Source organism: Phycodurus eques, chromosome 2 (assembly GCF_024500275.1).
Source record: "Phycodurus eques isolate BA_2022a chromosome 2, UOR_Pequ_1.1, whole genome shotgun sequence".
Classification (NCBI taxonomy): Eukaryota; Metazoa; Chordata; class Actinopteri; order Syngnathiformes; family Syngnathidae; genus Phycodurus; species Phycodurus eques.
Genome location: NC_084526.1, coordinates 31,766,451 through 31,791,967, shown reverse-complemented (window position 1 = coordinate 31,791,967; position 25,517 = coordinate 31,766,451). Strand labels below are relative to the sequence as shown.

The window sequence follows — 25,517 nt, the reverse complement described above, 5'->3', positions numbered from 1 at the left end:
AGTGGACCCACACCAGCAAATGACATGGCTGCCCAAACCATTACTGACTGTGGAAACTTCACACTGGACTTTAAGCAGCTTGACTTTTGTGCTTCTCCAGTTTTCCTCCAGACTCTGGGACCTTGATTTCCAAATGAAATGCAAAATTTACTTTCATCTGAAAAGAGGACTTGGGACCACTGGGCAACATACCAGTACTTTTTCCTCCTTAGCCCAGCACAGACACTTCTGACATTGTTTTTGGTTCGGGAGTGGCTTGACACATGGAATTCTACAGCTGTAGCCCATGTCATGCAGACATCTTTATGTGGTGGTTTTTATGCACTGACACCAGCCTTGGTCCACTCCTTATGAGCCTCCCCCAGACTACTGAATCAGCGTTGCTTGACAATCCTCTCAAGACTGCGGTGTCCCTGTCACCTCTGCACCTTTTCTGGCCACATTTCCCCCTTCCTCTTAACACGCTGTTAATGTACTTTGATACAGCACTCTGTGAGCATCCAGCTTCTTTTGCAATTTATGTTTGAGCCCTTTTCTCCTTGCGGAGGGTGTCAATGATGGTTTTCTGCACAACCGTCAAGCCAGCAGTCTTCCCCGTGATTCTGAAGCCTACTAAGCCAGACTTAGACCATTTAAAGGCTGAGGAAAACCTCTGCAGGTGTTTTGTGTTAATTAGCTGACAAGATTGTAACACAGGCAGCTGACAATGTTGATTTTTGTCATAATATTCTAATTTTGTGAAATACTGGATTTGTTCATTTTGTTGTCTTCCTGCCATAATCATCAAAATTGAAACAAATAAAAACTGATCTCAACTGTCAGTTAAACATGTCAAGGTGTGACTTGGTTTAATATTTACAGTTGCTTCAAGGAAGCACACAAACACAACAATTACTCCCCCAAAACTGGCAATGGACAGTGGACACCACTGGATCAGATATATTGCGTAAATCTTTGAAACTAACAAATTGTTTGTGGTTGTAGTGACTACAGGAGGCCACAATGAGTTGTGTGTCCTCACACATAATAATTAGCCAGTATGTCACAGACTGTATTTGACACTTAATACAATCGGCCTTTTGTTTAATTATTTTCTTTTAAATGTCTAATTTCCAGGACTCTATGAAAACAAAAGGTGACTGACCGATAAGATGCAGTGGACATTGGACTTGAACAGAAAAATCAGGGTGGGGATGACATGAGGTCACTGGGAGTAGAAAGCTTTTATAAGCAAAAAGAGCAAGTTTTTCCCAATAAACTCACTATATTGGTATCAAGTAAAACATTTTAAAATGTATCACATCCAAATGAGCTTGGTTGTTTTGTGAGTGAACATTGATGAACATGTTATGAGCGAAAGTGTTTCAGACAGGTGAGCGTTGTTTTCGTGTGTTGATGGAACACATTTGGGAGAGAGGGGGATCGGGGGGTGCTCATCATTTGTTGTCTGCTATGTTGTGTGTCTTTGTAAAATAGGCTGCTCAAACAGGAACGGACTGGAGCACTGCTGGATATTGAAGAGCCATGTAAGTGACCACTTGTGACCTCTTGTGTTCCCTCCCCTTTTTCTTACCCTCTGTTTTCCCTCATGTCTCCCACAGAGCTTTGTAGGAAGGAAAGAACTCATCTTCCCCTCTTATCAAGTCAGCAAACTTGGGTCTACTAAGTCACAGAGTATTGGCCCCTTCAAGCCTCATCAGTCAAGCAAGTCCCCCATTGATTGGCACAATGATATCGACAGACTGAGGCCATGATGGACTTGGATGCGTGAGGCGATAAATAAGATTTCAGCATCAGAGGTAAGCTCAGTCTAGAGTCAATGTGGCAGTCGAAGCAAAAGATGCCCTGATCTGTCAAAATGTCATGCTTTCGAGTGTACATATTTGTTTCTATTTTTAGTCATTATAAACAAAGTTTGATGTTTTGTCGAGACTTTTCTCTTGATAGTGTTAAAAGTCGTGTCCAAGTAGTGGTACAATTGTATGCTTTATGAACAAAGATGCACAGCACAGTTGGCATACTTTGCTTTAAGCATGGTTGAAGAGGTATTCTGCTTGCTTTGACTAGTCAAATGTGTTGCCATGTATAATGTGTATGGTAATAGAAAATGAAAAAAATAAAACCAGCTTCATGTTATGCACACAGTTCAGAGGTTTTGACAGCCAGACATGTTCTGTGGTGAATTCTAATGTGACCTATTGCTTAAGTTTTGTTTAGCTTTGTGAGTACAAATGACAAAACAAAGATCTAGTCCACACAGACAGAACACATCACTGCTTGCGAATCATCTGGGGCTTGTTTGTTGCAAAATATTTTTTGTACATCATAGACAGTGTCCCATGAATGACCAAATCACCCAAGTATGGATTTTTAATTCACCAAAAGATACTTCTTCATTCCTCCAAGTAAGACTGTCTACGTGCTCATTTTTGTAATGTTTCTATTATTTTATTTACTGATTGGTTTGCATGTTAAAAACTTTGCCTTAATAGGGTCAATTTTAGAAGTGACACATTGAGCTGAGCTTTCAAGAAGGCCTTTCAGTGGCTTTTCTAATAAACTTAAAAGTTGCACACAGATATAGTGTCTTTATACTCTAATACTTAGAAACAATTTATACGTTTACATTGTATACTTTAAGACCATTTTCTTTAAAGCTTTGTTCAGAATAGCAAAAATCATGTCTGGGTCTGCTGATAAGAGTTTCCTGAATGCATCTATAAGTGTCACATGACAAACTTTCATTTCTGCTTTTCAACATGCCTTTTTATAATAGTGGTCAAGGATTATTTCAATTTGGGTTGTGGTTAAGAGCTTTCTTAGAACGATTAATGCCTTGTATAACTGCTATAATACTGTGCCGCATGCCCTCACACATTATATCTACAGTCCCATCAGGTTGGAATTCACTCCCCATTGATTTAATTAGCATTGGAGTGTTGTTTATCACCATTCATATTCTATTCTATCAATTTATCCCTTCCTTGATAAGGAAATTTACCTACCAGTTGATACCACTTAGGAAGGGCATTTGACACATTTCCTTGATTAATCAATCAGGAAAGATATTCCAACTGCAGCATGCTAATTTTATGAAGTCCGATGCAAATTAAGAAATAAAAGTTTAAATTTTCTAGTACAACATGTCACTCTTTTTTAAAATGTAGCATTATATGTTGGATATCCTTAAGAACATTTACATTTATTGCTATTCCCTGACATTTGTGCACACAGACCAGATGGATGTGAATTACCTGCACCTTGTGATGGTTTCTGCCATGTTGTGAAATCCATTATGATGCCATCATTTCAGGATCAGTGTTGGGATTAATTCTTTAGTCATTCTCAAAGTGTGATACGAGTACCATGAGTGGTACGTGGGTTCCCTCTCGTGATACGTGAAGGAATCAATGTATGTATGTTAATGTTGGTCATGATGTTGGTACTTGGTCTCAAAAGTTTGAGAACCAAAGCGTTAGAGTAACACAATAGCATTAGTACCGTATTTTACGGACTATAAATCGCTCCGGAGTATAAGTCGCACCAGCCAAAAAATGCATAATAAAGAAGGAAAAAACATATGTCACACTGGAGTCTAAGTCACATTTTTGGGGGAAAATTTATTTGATAAAATCCAACACCAAGAACAGACATTTCATCTTGAAAGGCAATTTAAAATAAAAATAGAATAGAGGAAAAACAGGCTGAATACCTGTACGGTATGCTAACGTAACACATTCAGCTAACGTTACATGATGCATAAACAACGAACTGAGAACGTGCCTGGTATGTTAACGTAACATATTAACAGTTATTCAGATAACTATTGCATAAAGAACATGCTAACAAGTTTACCAAACCATCAGTGTCACTCCAAATCACTAAATCCAATGAATCTTCATCCTCGGTCTCACTTCAAAACAACTCCGGAGGTAGACGATGCGCTGCTTCCTCTTCTACGTCGCTTTCGTCAGACTCATCGTCAGTTGCAGTTCCAATTATTCCAGCCTTTCTGAATCCCGATAGGATGGTTTCGGTTGTCGCTGAAGCCCATGCTTTGTCGATCCAGCCAATTACTTCCAGGCAAGTTGCATGGCGCACTCTCCCAGTTGCTGTGAAGCTGGTACTGATTCAGAGGTACAGAAGTAGCAAGTACAGATACACAGGCCTAGAGCGCCCTCTTGCGGTTGTCAGTGTGAAAACAACGTGAAATTATATAATAATGTGTTAATAATTTCACAGATGCATTATTTACCTTGAGGATGTTGATGGAAAAGTACAGAGAAGGTCAGAAGGCGCTACATTGTGTCTTTGTAGATCTAGAGAAAGCCTATGACAGAGTACCCAGAGAGGAACTGTGGTACTGCATGCGGAAGTCTGGAGTGGCAGAGAAGTATGTTAGAATAATACAGGACATGTACGAGGGCAGTCAAACAGTGGTCAGGTGTGCTGTAGGTGTGACAGAAGAATTTAAGGTGGAGGTGGGACTGCATCAGGGATCAGCCCTGAGCCCCTTCCTGTTTGCAGTGGTGATGGATAGGCTGACAGATGAGGTTAGACTGGAATCCCCGTGGACCATGATGTTTGCAGATGACATTGTGATCTGGAGTGAAATCAAGGATCAGGTGGAGGAACAGTTAGAAAGATGGAGGCATGCACTAGAAAGCAGAAGAATGAAGATTAGCCAAAGTAAGACAGACTATATGTGCATGAATGAGAAGGGTGGTGGGGGAAGAGTGAGGCTACAGGGAGAAGAGATAGCAAGGGGGGAGGACTTTAAATACTTGGGGTCAACCGTCCAGAGCAATGGAGAGTGTGGTCAGGAAGTGAAGAAACGGGTCCTAGCAGGTTGGAACAGGTGGAGGAAGGTTTCAGGTGTGTTATATGACAGAAGAGTCTCTGCTAGGATGAAGGGCAAAGTTTATAAAACAGTGGTGAGGCCAGCCATGATGTACAGATTAGAGACAGTGGCACTGAAGAGACAACAGGAAGCAGAGCTGGAGGTGGCGGAAATTAAGATGTTGAGGTTCGCTCTCGGAGTGACCAGGTTGGATAAAATTAGAAATTACCTCATTAGAAGGACAGCCAAGGTTCGATGTTTTGGAGACAAAGTTAGAGAGAGCAGACTTCGATGGTTTGGACACATCCAGAGGGGAAATAGTGAGTATATTGATAGAAGGATGACGAGGATGGAGCTGCCAGGCAAGAGACCTAGAGGAAGACCAAAGAGAAGGTTGATGGATGTCGGGAGGGAAGACATGAGGGCAGTTGGTGTTCCAGAGAAGGATGCATGAGATAGGCTTACATGGAAAAGGATGACGCGCTGTGGCGACCCCAAAAGGGACAAGCCTAAAGGAAAACAATAATTTCACATATAAGTCACTCCGGTGTATAAGTTGCACCCCCGGCCAAACAATGAAAAAAAAACTGCGGCTTATAGTCTGAAAAATACGGTATATTATTTTCTGCTGTGACATGGTCATATACGCCTACTTTTAAAGGCCCGTAACTACAAATGTATCATCTACCGGTATTTTGTTTTGGAAGTAACTTGCCCTACTATGGTCAAGAGACAACATAACCATGTTGGTACAATTTTCAGAGTGGAGAAATTCCACATCAAGGACAAAATCGTTAGTCAGGATTATGTACAAGGCATCGCTTTCCTACGAGGCCTTTTTATTTTAATTTTTTTTTGATTACCATTTTACAAACTTAACCCCTTGAGCAACTCACACAATCCATTGTATAGCCCTCATTATTGAGTCCTGATATGCCTTTTATTTTAATTTTTTATTATTGTTTTTCTTTTCTTTTTTTGCACAGGCACATATATTTCGTTATGACAACCAGCTGCACAGAAGATGTCAACGCTGCCTGTGACTGATATCCCAGATGTTGGTCAAGGTAAGATGTTTTTCCTTAAATAAAATAAAATAACATCATGGTCATGGTAAAACATTATCAACCTAATTCAACTGCTTTATATTCTGCATATAGAATGAAATTTTTTCCTTCTTTAAAAAATTGTATGCAAAATTGACAAGCTCAAAAATAAAAAGCTATTAACATGAAAATTAGTGAGAATTTTGTCTCTTTGGTCAGCTGAGAGTAAAGTTTGTGATGGGACTGCGGAGCTGCAACTGGATTGCATGGTGGAGGAGAGCAATGGGAGCACCACAATGAAGCATGAAAACCTGCTACCTCTTGGTGACCTGTCCCAGCCAGATGACTTCCGCACACCATCTCATAATGGCCCTGCTCTCACTGGGATGTGCAGCCCTTTGCCAGTTGAACCAAGTGACACCAAGCCCGATGTGGGCGACACATCCACTGGCACAGGTGAAAGAAAACTCTTGAAAAATAGTTCTATCATACAAATTTTATGGTCATTGTTCCGTCAAGTTTGATTATTTCTTATTTTACCTTGATTTGAATTCAGAGACTATGCAATCTTTTTTTCTGAGTTGAATAGCCAACCTGCTGAGTACTGCAAAATGGAGAGGTCGAGTTGCATGTCACTACAAAATTTAATTTAATAAGACTTATCTTGGCATTCTTTTAAAGGTCAGAGGACAAAGATGTAAAAAATGTTCTCGATAACTCTAGAACTCCTTTACAAACCACATCTGCCATTTTTAAGTGATTATATAGCAGATATACAGCAGTTAAATCGATAAATATGATGCAGAATGCGCCTTTTGCTTTTTGCATCCAGCGCCTTCCGGTCTTCGGCTCTCTCCGGCGCTGTGACGTCACACGAGCCAAACAGCCTGTTCATTCGACGTTATGTGCTATTGTTCCATGCTGTTGTTCCCGTCCTTGTCTATCTGTTGTCGCATGATTTAGTGATGTCACAATGGTTTTATTGTGTAGCATTTGGTTGTACAAATGGTTCAGGCAGTGGCAAGTTTTTTTGGGCTTTCCAAGTGAAAAATGAATACGTGACCAGTGGATAGGGAAAGTCAATCGACAGGGGAAGAAGCGTGGTTGGCTATGGGTGCCTAGCAAGCATTCCAAACTCTGTGCTGATCACTTCGAACTACCGTGTTTTGAGAAAGACTTAGCAGAAAGCATTGGATACAGAGGTAGAGGCTGAAATCAGCTGCGGTGCCAACTATTTTTCCTACAGCCATCGGGACCTTAACCGGCAGGAAGAGAACTAAATCTCGCAGCCACCACGGTGCCGCGGCGCAGACAAGTGGCAAGACAATGTCACTTCTGGTACCCCTTGTGGTGGATAGAGTAACCACACACAGGTGTCTTGAGCTTCGGGTATGTTCTGGGAGGGCTCCATTTGCGTCATAAAAACCCAATTTTTAGCTAAACTTCAAGTTACGTGCATGTATTACATAACATATAAACAATGCAAATATGAATTTTAACTGACCCCATAACATCTTTGTTATCTGACCTTTAAGTATTAGTGCATTTATTTTTGCTCTTTATCTTGGGTGCTTTTGGTTACTAAAACATCACATCGCTTTTACGTCTTTATTGTGAATGCAAAGTCTAAGAGAAAAAAAATAAATTTAATCCTCCACCTGGCACGTCAACATACATAGGCTTCTCTTCAAGCTTTTGATTTTAAATATTGTGTGTTAATCCTATAATATACGATCTTAGCAGTCTCCAACGGTCTCCTCCACCCTGTTCTTTGACACAGCATGTGTCCAATATAGTCTTTGATTTTGTGAGTAAATAACAGCAACAGGCTCTCCGGTGTTCCAAGTTAATGTGTTCTGGCATGACTGTCAGTTTAGCATAAAAAAAAAAACAGTTTGAGTATCTTTTCTGGAATTTTCTGTTTCACCCGAAGTCGATGCTTTGTTTGTTAAAATTACAATCAAATGCTTCAACACCTTTTCTATTTACATATTGTGTAGATGGTCAGCCAGTGAAGAGAAAAAAGGGTCCTGCCCCGAAGATGCTAGGAAATGAGGTGTGCAGTGTATGCGGTGACAAGGCCTCTGGATTCCACTACAATGTACTTAGTTGTGAGGGATGCAAGGGTTTTTTTCGACGTAGTGTCATTAAAAGTGCCCAGTACTCCTGCAAAAACAATGGACGGTGTGAAATGGACATGTACATGCGACGCAAGTGCCAGCAGTGCCGCCTGCGCAAGTGTCGCGAGGCAGGCATGCTAGAACAGTGTGAGTATTAGCTTGCCAAATCAGTCTGAAATTTCACTGCATTGTGTATATGAGCAATGGGGTCATTATCGGTTTTGTGAATTACTTGAGAACATTGTCCTTTTTGGTACATAGGTGTGCTTTCTGAAGAACAAATCCGTCTAAAGAAGATGAAGAAGCAGCAGGATGAGGAAACGGCACGCTCGTCCACAGTGCTTGCTCCGACTCCTCTTCAGGAAGTAGCGTTGCTGGATCCACAGCAGCAGGAAATGATTGAGAAGCTGGTGGCCATGCAGAAGCAATGCAACAAGCGATCCTTTCTTGATCGCCCAAAAGTTACAGTAAGTTGATACCTCAGTATTTTATTGGAACAATGTAATTTGTTCTTAAATCCTTTGTTTCCTAAAGCTTCTTCCACATTCCCCCATACATGCCTCTGCTTGCAGTCTACGGTACGGTTGGGCATCGTTTGAATTTGAGCGATTCCCATTCCTCGTTTCGATTCTAGTTAAAAACAATTCTCAATTCCGATTATTTTAGGGGACTGACTGGGTCAAAAAACGTTGCATGGTTTAAATAAGGGGTGTTCAAATTTGCCCATCCATTTTCTTAGCAGCCCACAACATAGACTAAAATAAACATTTGACACAGCCTGTGTCATATGCCTGCATGGTGCTACAAGGAAGGGGAAGAAGTTTGTTGTCATCGCTCACCTCCTTGTTTTCAACCAATCACACATAATTCACAGGCAACCCCAAAATCCAGAAAAGTCATTGATGTTTTGTTTTATTACCTCTTTTTTTTTTTTTTTTTCCTATACAGTATATATAAAAATAAATATATGCTGTGTGAAATTTTTGTCTAAGTGTCCCTTGGAAGAAAAAGGTTTAGACACCCTGGTTTAAAAGAAGAAGTTAACCAGTAATTCCTGGATTAAATCATCTGAACTTCTTTTTGAATTTTATTTGTATTTACTTTTTATGGTCTTTACTGTAATTTTTTTTCACAGGGTTATTTTTAACCAGGATTAATATCAAACCTATGAAATCGAATGTGTATGTTATCAATTTTCTTTTCATAGACATACAATTTCATGAGAGATTTAGTTTTGAAAACCTCATGAAAATACATTTACACCTGAGTGTCTCATGCTGCTGGACTTTATACATGTTCCTGAGCTCTCACTGATGGGTTTACCTGTTTTTTATTTGATTATTTTATATGCCTTTTCATGCATTGTGTGTGAGCTTTATGGAGAGTAGGGTCTTTCCCACCACAGGAACCTTTGCAGGAACTTCTTAGCTACGCTGGTAGCTTGAGTTCTTCCTGTGTCCCCACTGAAAAAAAAACTACCAGGGTATGGAAATTTCCCCTGGATTATTTCATTCCTCCTGGCGGGTGGGGTCTTCCAAGAGCTACCAGGAACTCTTTGAGGGAGCGGGCTGTGCTGACGAACGCTGATTGGTTGACAGACCTCTGCAGGCGTTTACTTTTTCATTCACAGCTGCCATTATCTGGCATTACGCAAGGCTAGAAATAAGATTAAAATACATTGAAAAGCAAATCTTATGAACCTTTACGTTTTCCCACTGAGCCACCCTTGGTGGACAAGGAGCATGCTGGACAAACTCTGTGCTCGCCAAGCTTATGTCGGCGGGCCGAAACCGGGCTCAGCAGCGAGCCGCGGCGGCGGACTTCGCCACCGAGTTCAGGAGGTCCACCACCGCCGCCATGGGCTCAGCGGTGATATCCCCCACCACCCAAGCGTCAAGGTCCACCGCTGGCCGACTCGGTCCCACTAAGAAGCGGAGGTCCAAGCCCAAGCTGGCGTGTGCATCTTCCTCGGCCAGACCAGAGGAGATGAACATCGGCGTGAGACTTGCTAGCGGGGACGCTCTGATGGTCCAATCCAGTCAGTCGCGGGGGGGAAAAAAATAAAACACCTTCCCAGGCAGGAACTCCTCTAGCCTAAGGAAAAATGCTGCGTTTGTCATAGTGCAAGACAGGAAAATGTAGCTCGGATTTTTGTCTGTGTTTCTACGTTCACAAATAAGTATTTGCAATGTACAGTTTTTTTTCCCACACTGCTGTATTTAAAAACGGACTAGGCGCTGTACACGAAGTCATGCATTTTATTTATTTATTTAAATAAATATTTATTTATTTAACCTTATCCAGGTAAGATATTTGCAATGCCAATGGTTGCAGACAGCAGAGTAAAATAGCAGCAAATACATACACAAACTGGACAATGCCATATAGGAAAGTTAAAGTTAAGTTAAATATTACATCATAGCTAATTAAATAGCACAAGCAATAAAGTTCCATAAAAGGCATGTGAGCAGATGTTCTCTAAAGCTGGAGAACTTGCATGAAGAAAAATATAATCACCTGAATGCCAAAAAATTAGAAAGACTTCTTTTTAAATAAATAAATGTCGAAGACTGCAAATGACTATAGATGTGATTTATTGACAGAAATAATGGGTGCTAATTAAATTACTTCACACATACCAAAACTTTATAGCATGATTCAACAGAATGCCGGCACGCATTTAATTTGACAAAACCCAGTGATCGTAAATGATTTCAAAAGACATGCGACAAGGCTAAAAATAAACTAGCTTTTGGATTCAAATACACCATATACGACGGCAACGCAGAGTAAATGTCTTTTGCGCAGCTCAGTGATCGTATCGGTGAATTATGACATTAAAACCGATCAGCATAAAATGCTAATTATCAGCCGATGTATAATAAAAGTCCCTACCTCAAAGGCTGTCTGCAGCCATGTTCGCATTGCTAGTGAGAATCCGTTCTCAATTGCCTCACCTGGATAAAGGGTTAGGTTTTAAAGGTATTAAAAATATTTTAAATTTAGATTGATATAAAATAAGACAACTTGAAAGCTTGAAAACCAGCGTATTTCTTTTTAGATCCAGTAGGAGTCACTATTGAGCAACAGCCTCCTTGGCTAAACCAACTCAACTAATAAGTGTGATGGAAACACAAACCACATGGGCCACAGGAACCTTTTGCTAACAGGAAGTCTAAATTCCTGGGCTGGTTTGTGGGAAAGCCCCTAGTGTCCCCTGCAGTTGCTTGGTATAGAAACTACATATGCTAATGTTGGCTGGTTATTTGCACTTGCGTTGACCCACCGTTTCAATCATAGGTAAACTTGTTAGCTGCCTCAATGTCAGAATCAGAATCATCTTTATTTGCCAAGTATGTCCAAAACACACAAGGAATTTGTCTCCGGTAGTTGGAGCCGCTCTAGTACAACAGACAGTCAATTTACAGAACACTTTGGAGACATAAAGACATTGACAAAAAACAATTGTGCAAAAAGATGCAGAGTCCTCTAGCACTTAGAGCAGTTCGAATGACTAATATTGCAATAGTCCGGTGCAATGACCATTGTGCAAAGGGCGCCAAGACTTCAAGGAGTGTATGCAGTTTAAAGTGACGAGTAGTGCGGATCATCTGGGACAATGATTATAAAGGGCCCTGTCCCCGCTCTGATCTGCGTCCTCCTTAGCTTGGCGAAGCTGCTTAAGTTTAGCAGTGAACCACGGCTTGTTGTTGTTGAATGTGCAAAATGATTTTGTTGGTACACAAACCTCTTCACAGAAACTGATATAGGATGTGACAGTGTCCGTATATTCATCCAGGCTGCCAGCTGAATTTTCAAAGACACTCCAGTCTGTGCAGTCTAAACAGCTTTGAAGTTCCATCTTGGCTTCATTGGTCCACTTTTTGACTGTTTTCACTGTAGGCTTCGCACATTTAAGTTCTTGCTTGTATGTCGGTATTAAGTGAATTAAGCAGTGATCAGACGAGCCCAGGGCTGCACGAGGTATAGCACGGTATGCGTTTTTTACCGTAGTGTAGCAGTGGTCTAAAGTATTATTTTCCCTGGTAGGACAGTCGATGTGCTGCTTGTATTTAGGGAGTTCGTGGTTGAGTTTAGCTTTTTTAAGGTCCCCGAGAATAATGAGGGGTGAGTCCGGGTGTTTTTTTTCTATTTCGTTGACTTGTTCGGCGAGCGTTAGCAATGCGGCGTTCGTGTTAGCTTGAGGCGTTATATAGACTCCAGCCAGTATGAATTATGCGAACTCACGTGGCGAGTAGAATGGTTTACAGTTTAAGAATAGCGACTCCAAATGCGGGCTGCAGTGTGTGCTGAGCACCGTGACGTCCGTACACCATTTTTCGTTGATATAGAGGCATATCCCGCCGCCCTTTGTTTTCCCTGATGATTCCATGTCGCGGTCCGCTCGATGAATGTTGAAGCCGGGAAGCATGACGGCGCCATCGGGTACAGCGTCGCAAAGCCAGGTCTCCGTGAAGCACATGGCCGCGGAACGTCCGAAGTCTTTACTGGTCTTTAACAGAAGATGAAGCTAGTCCATTTTGTTGGGTAGGGAGCGTACATTCGCGAGGTGGATCGACGGGAACGCCAATCTGTGTCCTCTCTTGCGGAGTTTCACCTGAATGCCGGCTCGCTTACCTCTTTGGCGCCGCTTCCGTCTCCATGCGCCGAAAACCGCGGACGCCGCTCCTGTGAGTAACTTGGGGAAAAACTGAGCGGATATTCGAACGTTTGTGACAGAAAGTCCGGAGTAGCCTCCTTGATGGTTAGCAGGTCTCCCCTTGTGTAAGTGAGTTGTGTAAGGTCTCCAAAGACGGACGAAAAACACAAAAACAAAGACAATACTAGAGAGCGTGTTACCGAGGCGACCACACTGGTAGGCGCCATAAATGTTGGCATTAGATCGACAGTGCTGTAAAAAAGTTTTGGATCTTTTCTCAAAGTCTTATATATTTGCATAGTGTTCCCACTTTCATGACAATTTGCAGCAAATTTCTTGGACAGGGGCCTGCTAATCGATGAACACAGTGAATGGTAATCTTGTCAACTATATCTTGCTGTATCTTGATCGTGGACATCATGAACGTTTTAATCTGCGCCTTGGGGTCTGGTGTGTTTTCTGGAATGCCAGAGGAAATAAGATTGTCGCGCATTCTTCAAGATTAAATGTCCAGCGTGGTTTCTTTCATGATTTTATATTCTAATCTGAGAGTTTTTAGTTATGTTTGATCAGAGCACGGCATTATCAAATCTGAGCTCCTTGACCTGTTGCTGTATTGACAATTTCTTGTCAATTGAGAGGAGGACACTGGTCTGTGATTCTGGCAAACCGAGTAGATCTTCTATCGAGGTAGAGGAATCTGTCTTCTTCCTCTTCAGCGGCTGCTCAGCGCGGGAACTGGGATTCTCCATGACAGATGGGTTAGCGTTGACGTAGCTGTCGGTGACTATCTCAAATGGCTCTCTGCTAGTTATCGCTGTTCGCGAAGCTGGTGAAGGAGAAGAGAAAAAAAGAAGTGAGAAACCGCCGCTGAAAAAGGAAAAAGAGAGGTTGTCTTGTAGTAGCTGGTTTTCACCGGTCTATGCAAGAGGCGCCACCATGTTTTTGGTCTCCGGTAATCACGCAGTCTCTTGCGTTGCCCTGGGTGACCCCCATCCTGAAAGAGTAGCACACGCAATGGCTTTTTTCCTCCTCTTCCTCCTCCTCCTTTTGCTCATTATGATGTGCATTATGTTGTGTAGCAGTGATGCAGTTGATGAATAAATCAAAATGTGAATCTTAAACTCTGACCATCACAGTGTTAAGTAATGGTATGATAGCAAACCAAAGTTATTATGATTATTAATATCATGGGATGACAAATACAATTTTGAAGAAGCAATTATTTAAGCAATTTGGGACTGTGCCTATGACTAAGCATGGTATGTTTGTGTGTGTGTTTATAAAAAAAAAAAAAAAAAAAATTACCAGCCATGGCCGCAGAATCAAGATCTACAGAACCGAGAAGTGCGTCAGCAGCGTTTCGCCCACTTCACTGAGCTGGCGATCATGTCGGTCCAGGAGATCGTGGATTTTGCTAAACAGCTTCCTGGATTTTTAGAGCTCACAAGAGAGGACCAGATTGCTCTGTTGAAGACTTCCACTATAGAAGTTCGTCATGTTTCTATTTTAAATCTTGTTGCTATAGCTCGTTTCGAAACGGCTGTTTTGCTCTGGCTATAAGGCATTATTTTAAATCACCTTTTTGTGTGACATGCACAATGTACAATCATTTACTGCTTAAGCAAACACATACTGTATTTACTGAATGAAACACTTTAAAAATTCACATAATCTGTATCCTTATTGGATAATTCTCCTGCTCAGTAATGCTGTGAAATCAGAGTTATTCCCTATATCTTGACTATGTCTGTATGTCTCAATTACAGTATGAAATTAATAATGTTTGTCTTCATCAGATTATGCTGCTGGAGACATCTCGTCGATACAACCCTGCCATTGACAGCATTACATTTCTGAAGGATTTTAGCTATAATAAGGAGGATTTTGCAAAAGCAGGTACTTTTAATGGGTGGTTATGGATGAATTATTGTGTTGTCTCAGTTTCCCCCACCCCCACCTCTCATATACTGTTGATTATGTAAGAAGAGTGTAAGTAGAAATAGGTTCCAGTGTAAATTCAACTCTTATACTATTAAATGCAGAGTATCCAAATTGAGACTGTTTTGTCACTTTTTTTTGACAGATGCTTCTTGACTGAAATGTTAACATGTGTAACATTCTTTGGAAGAAACTGTTAAGAAGTTTAATCAAAATTTTATTTTAATTATTTTCTTTGTGTCCCTCTGTTCTCTCAAAAGGCCTTCAGTTTGAGTTCATTAATCCCATCTTTGAGTTTTCTAAAGGAATGAATGACCTGCAGCTGGACGAGGCCGAATACGCTCTGCTTATTGCCATCAACATATTTTCTGCAGGTCAGATTTCATCCTTACCAAAGATTACAACTGTTAAGGAATTTGGTAGTTTATCTAACTCAAAGGAAAATGTAATTTAAAATTATGTTAATGATTGGTGTTTTTATCTGGCAGACAATGTGGATCTTAAATTACTGAAGGAATATCTGACATGTTGTCTTCTTGATGTTAAAGAGATGTTCGTTTTGCTTTTACAAATTTAGATCGGCCAAATGTGCAGGATCATGATCTCGTGGAGAGGCTGCAACAGCCATATGTTGACGCTCTGCGGTCTTACATCACGATAAAGAGACCAAATGTAAGTGCCCACTGGGTTATGTAACCTCTTGTCTTGTTACCCACAGTGTGTCAACATGACCTTGTTGTTGTCATCACAATGAGCACATTGGATTGTGACCGGGGTAACTTTTGGATGCACTAAATTAAAGTATAAAACATTTCTCTTAGACAGCAACATAACAAATGTTATGCCCACACAAGCAAGCGTATTAAAAAGAAAAGACAAGAGTGCACTCCACATCAATGGACTATTTCTTGTCAATATGGCAGCTATCTTGCTGAGAATGCAGTCCCTTCCAAAAGTATTGGAACGGCAAGGTCAATTTCTTTGTTTTTGTAGTGTACTGATGACATTTTGGTTTCAGATCAAAAGATGAATATGACACAAAGTTCAGAATCGCAGCTTTTATTTCATGGTATTTACATCTATATGTGGTAGCAACTAAGGACAGAGCACATTTTGTTTGAAGCCACCCACTATTCAAGTGAGCAAAAGTATTGGAACAGACATTAAATTAAATTAAAGTGAATAACATTAAATATTTGGTGGCATAACCCTTATTTGCAATAACTGCATCAAGCCCGCGACCCATTGACTTCACCAGACTGTTACATTCTTCATTTGAAATGCTTTTCCAGGCCTTAACTGCAGCCTCTTTCAGTTCTCATTTGTTTCTGGGGGTTTCTCCCTTTAGTGTCTCCTTTTCAGGAGGAGGTACAATGCATGCTCTATTGGGTTTAAAGTCCGTTGATTGACTTGGCCATTCTAAGATCTCCCACTTTTTCACCCAGATGAAGTCCTTTGTTGGGTTGGCAATGTGTTTTGGGTCATTGTCTTGTTGCATGATGAAGCTTCTCCCAAATAGTTTGGATGCATTTTTCTGCAAATTGCCAGACAATATGGTTTTGTAGACTTCAGATTTAATTCTGCTGCTACCATCATGAGTTACATCATTAATAACATGCATCCAAATTAGTCGCCTTTCAGTGAAATTTGCCGTTTTGAACTCAAAATAGGCTATTTACGTGAATCGTGTAGATCCGATGAGTTTTTCTAGGGGTGTGGGGGTTCGAGCGCGCATCGCTACTGTTATTTATCAATTATTGCATATTTATCAGTCACTTTGTGCGTGAGACTACGACTTCAACTTCCGTATTGGGCGCTGTTTGCTCCAATCCAATTTAAGCGGTAGTGACGTTTAAATCTAGTTCACCAATCAAAGAAAGTCACATGACCTCACACAACCTGATCTATTGGGCTTCCCGGGCATTGGTATTCACATTAGATAAGCCAGGCCCACTGATCGCTGTGCCGACGTGGCGGGTATCTTGGGAAGGTTGTCGTTACCATGAAGCCAATGGCGCTCTACTCGTGTTTACATTTAAATGAACAAAAACAACAGCTTTAATGTATTGTAGTATTTGTCTGGCACTGTCGGCCCAAATGTGGATATTTCAGCCCACTTATGACTTGAGAAAACACCTTGCAGTAAATTGCAGATGTAGTTTCGGCTGTGCAAACACATGCACGCACACACACAGCAACATCAGAATTTGCACATTCACATTTAGATCGGCTTTAATGTCATAATTTGCCGATCTGATCAGCTCCGCAAAAGACATTTACTCTGCGTCGTCATCATGTACAGTATATTTGAATACAAAAGCTGGTTTATTTTTAGCCTTGTCGTGTGTCTTTTGACATAGTACTGTAAATATCTGACAGCCAATAAAGATATTTTTTTTAAAAACATGTCGGCGGTGTGGGTATTCCGTATTATTCTTGTATTCCATTACCACCACATCTCGTCTTTTACGATCACTGGGCTTTATCTTGTCAACTCAAAGGCGACTGGATACAGTCATTACCACGGCCACGACAATCGATCGCGTCGTGTGTATTATAAGAACGAAATGGGGGGGAAAACGTATGCTGGTGGTCACCGGTGCTCGGGAGAGGACTTTAATTCAAGGTTTGCTTGAGATATGTTCCAGCTACTTTTAATACGATACGGCTCGCAAGCAGGCAACACTAGCACTATCGGTTGTACCGGCGTTCTGTCGAATCATGCTTTAAAGTTTCGGTGTGTCTGAAGTAATTAAAATAAAGTAATTCAATTACAGTAAGTTAGCACCCATTATTTCTGTCATGTTGTAATGTTGGTTTGACCTGTCTGATTAGAATACATGACCTGACAAGATATTTTTGAAGATACGCAGAAAACTGTACACAAGTATATAGAGTAAATGAACAAGTCATTTAAATAGATGCATTGCTCCATCTTCTGTTCGGATTGGTGATCGAATTGGGAAACACGCCTACCATTATCTAATTAGATTATGTATGTTAATGTTAAATGCATTAAGCGACAGAGCGATGCTAGGGATTATGTCACAACACAGAATGAACTAACTTCAAATTCACAAATCGCCAATAAAAAGTTGGTAATCGTGAAAAATGAAGTGAAACATTATTTTAGTCAATTATTTTCCAGAATGAGAGTGCTTAAAGAGGAGGATGCTATTCATGTGGCACTTCTTGAAGCAGGCATCATGTAAAGGTGGAGATGGGCCTGGCTCAAGTTGGAGGCCAAAACAAAAAAGTAAAGAAATGAGGCGAAATTAATTTTAATCTTAAATTTGTACATCAACATGTACTTGAGCGGTGAAGAAAATGTTTATTTTGCTTTATTGTACTCTTCAAAGTCTTCCAGATTGCTTAGTTTATTAAAATAAAATTAAAAATCTCTGTGGGGGTCCGGGGGATCCCCCCTACAATGTTTTTTCACCTTTTTCATGCTTTTGGTGTTTCCATGTCTGTAATAAAGACTAGTGAGCCTGTGAAGTAGGCATGCAAGCCCAAGCAAGCCATGACATTACCTTCACCATGCTTCACAGATGAGCTTGTGTGTTTTAGATCATAAGCAGATCGTTTCTTTCTCCATACTTTGGCCTTTCCATCACTTTGGTAGAGGTTAATCTTGGTCTCATTAGTCCATGCAACTTTCTTTCAAAACTTTTGTGGCTCGTCTCTGTACTTTTTTGCAAAATCCAACCTGGCCTTCCGATTTTTTTTTACTGATGAGTGGTTTGCATGTTGTGGTATGGCCTGTATATTCCACTTCAAACAGTGAATTGTAATACTTTCACCCCTGCCCCGTGTACGTTGGCAGCGATGTCACTGGCTGTTGTCTTTGGGTGTTTCTTCACAGCTCTCATATTGTTTCTGTGATCAACTGCTGTCGATACCCTTGGCCGACCTGTTCGACGTCTGTTGCTCAGTACACCAGTAGTTTCTTTTTCAGGAGATTCCAAATACTTGTTTTGGCTATGTCCAATGTTTGTGCAATAGCTCTCAACGAATTTCCCTCTTCTGTCAGCTTCAAAATGGTTTGCTTTTCTCCCATAGACAGCTCTCTGGTCTTCATGTTTGCTTATCAGCAAATGCAGTTTTCACAGGTGAAACCCAAACCCACAAACAAGCACTATCTAATGTTTGAGCAATCAATCCAAAAGGCAAAACCCGAGCAACTAGAAACACCCATCAGTCACGTGTTCCAATACTTTTGCTCACTTGAAAAGTGGATGGGTTCAAACAAAAGGTGCTCCGTCCTGAGTTAACACATCTAGATGTAAATACCCTGAAATAAAAGCTGAAATTCTGAACCTCTGTCTCATATTCATCTTTTGATCTGAAACCTAAATGTCTTAAGTATACAACAAAAACAAAATAATTGACCTTGCCATTCCAATACTTTTGGAGGGGACTGTATACTTTTGGGAAATCTTCAATTTGGTTAATGTTTTCCAAAAAGTCTGTTTATATTGACCTAAAATGCAGTTTGCATGTAATGCGAGACAATAGACTCAACTGCATTGAAAACAAATGAGGCTCTCAACATAAATGTTACATTATGATCTCCCTCTCAATTTAGCAGCAATTGCAATACCATACATAAGAGCAACTGAGAAGGAAATGGGAGTCGGAGAATATATAAAATGATCAATTTGTAAACTTGTTTAATTGCATTGGAAGTTAAACTAAACGGCCACATAAACTCACCCTACCTTGACGTTTGAACAGTAGCAAGTCGTGGTGGTTAATGTTCTGGTTAATGCACGGACTGTTCCCAGCCTGCATCCGTGGGGCCTGGCCGGGCATAGCCATGGGCTCACCCACTGGTGTGAGGGGCCAAAGGGGTTGGATGCAGAGTGAGCTGAGCGGCGGCCGAAGACGGTCTGATCCCCGGCTACAGAAGTCAGGCTCACCTCCACACACAGCTTGGGCTCCAGTCTTCTCGAGAGGGGTTGGACTCTCTTCCACTCTGGAGTTTCCCACGGTGAGAGACGCCGAGCAGGTGTGGGCATACTGATTGCCGCACGTCTCAGTGCCTATATATTGGGGTTCCCCCCAGTGGCCGAGAGGGTAGCCTCCCTCAGCCTGAGGATGGGGGACGGGTCCTCCCTGTTGTTTGTGTTTATGCACCAAACAACAGCTCAGAGTACCCACCCTTTTTGGAGTCCTTGGAGGGGGTGCTGGAGAGTGCCCCTGCTGGGGACGCACTTGTTCCTCTGGGTGATTCACATGGTCAATGACAGTGAGACCTGGTAGGGTGTGATTGGGAAGAACGGCCACCCCGATCAGAACCCGAGTGGTGCTCTGTCATTGGACTTCTGTGCTCGTCATGGATTCTCCATAAGGGACACCATGTTCAGATATAAGGGTGTCCACTTGGCACCAGGACACACTGGGCCAACTTGATCAACTTTGTGGTTGTGTCATCAGACTTGCGGCCGCATGTCTTGGACACTCTGGTAAAGAGAGCGGCGGAGCTATCAACGAATCACCACCTAGTGTTGTGTTGGCTCTGATGGTGGGGGAAGATGCCGGTCGACATGGCAGATGCAAACGTATTGTGGGTGTTTGCTGGGAATGTCTGGCAGAGTCCCCTGTCAGAAGGAGCTTCAACCCCCACCTGCGGCAGCAGGAAAGGACGAAGGACATTGAGTCCAAGTGGACCATGTTTCGGGCCTCAATTGTTAAGGGGGCCGACCAGAGCTGTGGCCCTAAGGTGGTCGGTGCCTGTTGTGGCGGCAACCCCAGGAGCCGTTGGTGGACACCAGCGGTAAAGGATGCCGTCAAGCTGAAGAAACAGTCCTATCGGGCCTTTTTGGCCTGTGGGACTCCGGAGGAAGTTAATGCCTAGCCAAGCGGAACGCAGCTTTGGTGGTCGCTGAGGTAAAAACTCAAGTGAGAGGAGTTCGGTGAGGCCATGATGAACGACTTCTGGACAGCTTTGAGGAAATTCTGGTCCACCGTCCGACGTTTCCAGGAAGGGGAAGCAGTGGACCATTAATACTGTGTGGTGGGGATGGGCGCTGCTGACCTCCTGAATTCTACCGACATGCCTTCCTATGAGGAAGCAGAGTCCGGGGACTCTTAGGTGGGCTCTTCTATGTCCGGGGTTGAGGTTATCGAGGTGGTTAAAAATCTTGTCGGGGGCAGGGCCCTGGGGATGGATGAGATCCGCCCGGAGTTCCTAAAGGCTCTGGATGTTGTGGGGCTGTCCTGGTTGACACGCCTCTGCAACATCGCATGGACATCAAGGAACATGCCTCTGGATTGTCAAACCGGGGTGGTGGTCCCCGTGTTTAAAAGGGATCGCAGGTTTTGTTCCAACTACAGGGTGATCACACTCCTTAGCCTCCCTGGTAAGATGGGGCTGCTGGATAGGAGGGTCCATTAGGAAGTGGAACTGCACATCCTGAATCTGTGATGTGGTTTTTGTACTGGCCGTGGAACAGTGGACCAGCTCTGCACCCTCAGCAGCGTTCTGGAGGGCGCATGGGAGTTCGGCCAAACAGTCTACATGTGTTTTGTGGACTTGGAAAAGGCGTTCCACCGTGTCCTTCGGGAAGTCCTGTGGATGGTTCTCCAGGAATATAGGGTACCGGACCTCTGTTCAGAGCTGTTCAGTCCCTGTGCGACCGGTGTCAGAGTTTGGTCCGCATTGCCGGCAGTAAGTCGAATACAATTCCAGTGAGAGTTGGACTCCGCTGCCCTTTGGCACTGATTCTGTTCATTATCTTCATGGACAGAATTTCTAGGCACAGTCAAAGCATTGAGGGGGTCCAGTTTGGTGACGTCAGTAATACCCGTCTGCGTTTTGGAGATGATGCGGCTCTGATGGCTTCATCAAGCTGTGATCTTCAACTCTCGTTGGAGCGGTTCGCAGCTGAGTGTGAAGCGGCTGGGATGAAAATTAGCACCTTGAAATATGAGACCATGGTCCTCAGTCGGAAAAGGGTAGAGTGCCCTCTCCGGGTCGAGGAAGAGATCCTGCCCCAAGTGGAGGAGTTCAAGTATCTTTGGGGTCTTGTACACAAGTGCGGGAAGAATGGAGCGGGAGATTGACAGGCAGATCGGTGTAGCATCTGCGGCGATGTGGACTCTGTATGGGTCTGTCGTGGTAAAGAAGGACCTGAGCCGAAAGGCAAAGCTCACAATTTACCAATCAATCTACGTTCCTACCCTATGGTCACGAGGTGTGGTTTGTGACCGAAAGAACAAGATGGCGGATACCAGTGGCCGAAATGAGTTTCCTTCACAGGGTTTCCAGGCTATCTCCTGGAGAGAGGGTGAGAATCTCGGTCATCCGGGAGGGGCTCAGTGTCGCTGCTCCTCCGCATCATGAGGAACCAGATGAGGTAGCTCGGCCATCTGTTTAGGGTGGTGAGGTGTTCCGGGCACGTATCAGGGACAACCCAGAAGATGCTGGAGAGACTACTTTTCCCCGTTGACCTGGAAACACATTGGGATTCCCCCGGAAAAGCTGGATGAAGTGGCTGGGGAGAGAGAAGTCTGGGCTTCTCTGCGTAAGCTGATGTCCCCGCGATCTGACCTCGGATAAATGGAAGAAAATGGATGGCTGGATGGGTGTCTTAATTGGTCAGTGACACACCTCCACAAATGTTTATAGTTGTTGAGATATGCTGGTAACAAATGTGTGTAAAAGCACAGGTGACTAAATTCTATAAATAATAGCTGTGTTCCTCCCTTTACTATAATGTTTGTTGCCAGAATTATTGTTCCAGTTTCTGGGTGAAAATTTTTATCTTTTGAATTGTTTTCTCAGGATCACTTGATGTTTCCACGCATGCTGATGAAGCTGGTGAGCCTTCGTACACTGAGCAGTGTGCACTCTGAGCAGGTTTTTGCCCTTCGTCTTCAGGACAAGAAGCTTCCCCCGCTGCTCTCTGAAATCTGGGATGTCACTGAGTGACTGCAGTCCCAATATCACACTCCTCGGCATATTGAATCTTGAGACAGACATGGTGTCAGGCACGGGCTGTAAACCTGTCTCATATGGTTATGGACTACTTCCAGCATTGTGCTGTTGTTAGGCTTTTTGTGGGAGCGTCTCAATGCCTTTTTGCTCTCAGACTTTGAAATGGTTTGTGTTCAGAAGGTCTTTTTTTTTTTCCTTAGATCTCTTCATCCTTTTTGTGGATGTTGGCATGATTTTGCCAACATGAAATGTCAGCTCATGAATTTGAATGATTTTTCTGATGTAACATCTGTTAAAAAGTTGAGTGCAGTTCAATTGTTTTACAGTCTGAATGCTCTTGGCGTATAGCTGCTATTGCTTCATGTCATGATTCCAGCTGTGCTTTCAAGTTAATTTATTCATTAGTCTTGACATAGGTTAATTGAAAACTTGGTTAGGCTTGACCTTAAGATGCAGTTTTTTATGTCAGGCTGTACTTTTGCATTAAAGTATGGAAAATTATTGCGTACATTTTGATGAAGTACAGTACAGAGAACAAAGTTGGAGTAGTTGCTCAGGTAAACTAATGTGAAATAGAGGCATCCTTTATTAGATAAATTGAGTGCCCAAAGGGATCCTTTTTATCAATACTCATGCACACAAATTATTTATTTTCATAAATTGTGTGGAGTGCACAAGTATCCACAACATTGTACAATTAAATACTAAACCTTAATAATAGCAATCTCTATACAGTAAGAGGCATCATCTAAGACACATTTGTCAAACTGAATGCCTGGTCACAGAAGTTACTTTTTTCACAGTCATAACGGCCCTCTGAGGGAAACCGTAACTACAATGTGGCCCGCGACAAAAATTAGTCTGACACACCTGATCTAAGGGAACAAGTGGGAAAGGTAGATCTTACATATGTTAGGTGGGCAGTACTACTGTCTAAAATTGCTTTATGTGAACCTGCCTATAAACGACAAAAGACAATTCATAAGTAGAATAAAATTAAACAACCACTTTTCACAACAAATATGAGAGGTTTATTTTCTAACAGAGGAACACAACTGATTTAAGACAATTTTAAATGTTATTCCACATACTTGAGGATAAGGCGAGTGTACACATTGTCAAACAACATGGTTAACATCTCAAGGTTTTATTAGCGTTGGGACATGAATGCTGAAGACAAAAATCTGAATTTAGTTATGTAAAGCATACAAAGTTTCATGACTAAGAAATACTGACTTGCATGCCTGTGGTTCCTATTATGCAGTAAAAACTAAATGCAGCAAAATAAATACAATGACATTTTGTTCATTTTTACATTATCTGTGGGTTTCATATGCTTGAGGAAACTGACCAAGAGATCACCTCATTGCACTGTTTCAATTGATAGTCTCATAACTGTCTTCTAAGTAATCTCCGTGGATCCACATACATGTGGATAAAATTGTTGGTATCCCTCAGTTAATGGAAAAAAAAAACGGTGGTCACAGAAATAACTTGAATCTGACAAAAATAATAAGAATGAAAATTAACCAATGAAAATAAGACATTCCTTTTTAGTTTTGGTTCACCAGAATTATGTACTTTAAAAACAAACTCATGAAACAGACCCCAACAAAAATGATGGTATCCTTAATATTTTGTTGCACAACCTTTTGAGGCAATCAAATGATTTTTGTAACTTTCAATGATACTTCTGTACCACTCAGCAGGTATTTTGGCCCACTCTGGAGTGAACTGCTCCAGTTGTCTTAGGTTTGAAGGGTGGTTTCTCCAGACGGCATGTTTCAGCTCCTTCCAAAGATGTTCAATCGGATATAGATCAGGGCTCGTAGGCCACTTCAGAATAGTCCAGTGTTTTGCTTTTAGCCATTCTTGGGTGTTTTTAGCCCTGTGTTTTGGGTCATTATGCTGTTGCTAGACCCATGAACTGCGATTGAGACCAAGTTTTCTAACACAGGGCAGCACATTTTTCTCTAGAATACCTTGATAGTCTTGAGATTTTATTGTACCCTGCACAAATTCAAGACACCCTGTGCCAAATGAAGCAAAGCAGCCCTAGAACATAACAGAGCCTCTGTGTTTCACAGTAGGGACAGTGTTTTTTTCTTGGTATGTTCCATTTTGGCATCCAAAAAGTTACAGTTTTGTCTCATCTGTCCATAGTACATTCTCACAGAAGCTTTGTGGCTCGTCATCATGCAGTTTGGCAAATTTCAGTCTTGCTTTTTTTAAATTTATTTTCAACAGTGGTGGAGGTTGTTCTCAGCTCGTTTGTTACCATTCATATTATTCGTCTCTTGAATTTTTAATAAATTTTCTTCCTGCGACCATGTCCAAAGAGGTTGGCTACAGTCCTGTGGATGTTAAATTTCTGAATAATTTGTGCAGCTGTAGTCACAGGAATATCAAGCTGCTTGGAGATGGTCTTATAGCCTTTACCGTTAACGTGCTTGTCAATAATTTTCTTTCTAATCTCATGAGACAACTCTCTTTCACTTCCTCTGATCCATGTTTACTGTGGTACACACCAAGCCACTAAACAGCATCGTAAATACTTGTCACCCTTTAAATAGGACGACTGACTGATAACAAGTTTGAAGACACCTGTGATACTAATTAGAGGAGTTTGAAAATGTCCCTATGGTCAAATTATGTTCAATATTTTCTAGGGGTACCATCATTTTTGTCAAGACCTGTTTCATTATTATTATTATTTATTTTATTTTAATAATTCTGTTGAACCACATTTCAAAAGCAGTGTCTGATTTTCATTGGTTAATTTTCATAAGTTTTATATATTATAACTTGTTAGATTCAAGTTATGTGACCACTGTGGGTTTTTCTTTTATTAACAGGAGTACCAACCATTTTATACATGTATTTCTTACAACGGTTTATTTTGTGACATTACATTTGGAATTTTCAGATGCAGTTCCTGTTGATTGCTAATGGATTAAACATTTGAGTA

At 41.7% G+C, this 25,517-nt stretch overlaps 1 protein-coding gene across 1 annotated transcript; it reads left to right on the top strand.

Moving 5' to 3' along the window:
- The first annotated feature begins 1,473 nt into the window (after nt 1-1,473).
- nr1h3 (nuclear receptor subfamily 1, group H, member 3) lies at nt 1,474-24,050 on the top strand. The gene is made up of 11 exons (XM_061670311.1): nt 1,474-1,526; nt 1,602-1,799; nt 5,827-5,907; nt 6,106-6,342; nt 7,887-8,153; nt 8,268-8,473; nt 13,978-14,157; nt 14,466-14,565; nt 14,868-14,981; nt 15,185-15,279; nt 22,397-24,050. The coding sequence occupies exons 3-11, from the start codon at nt 5,865-5,867 to the stop codon at nt 22,541-22,543; spliced, it is 1,389 nt and encodes a 462-aa protein (XP_061526295.1). The 5' UTR covers nt 1,474-1,526; nt 1,602-1,799; nt 5,827-5,864; the 3' UTR covers nt 22,544-24,050.
- Nucleotides 24,051-25,517: the final 1,467 nt, after the last annotated feature.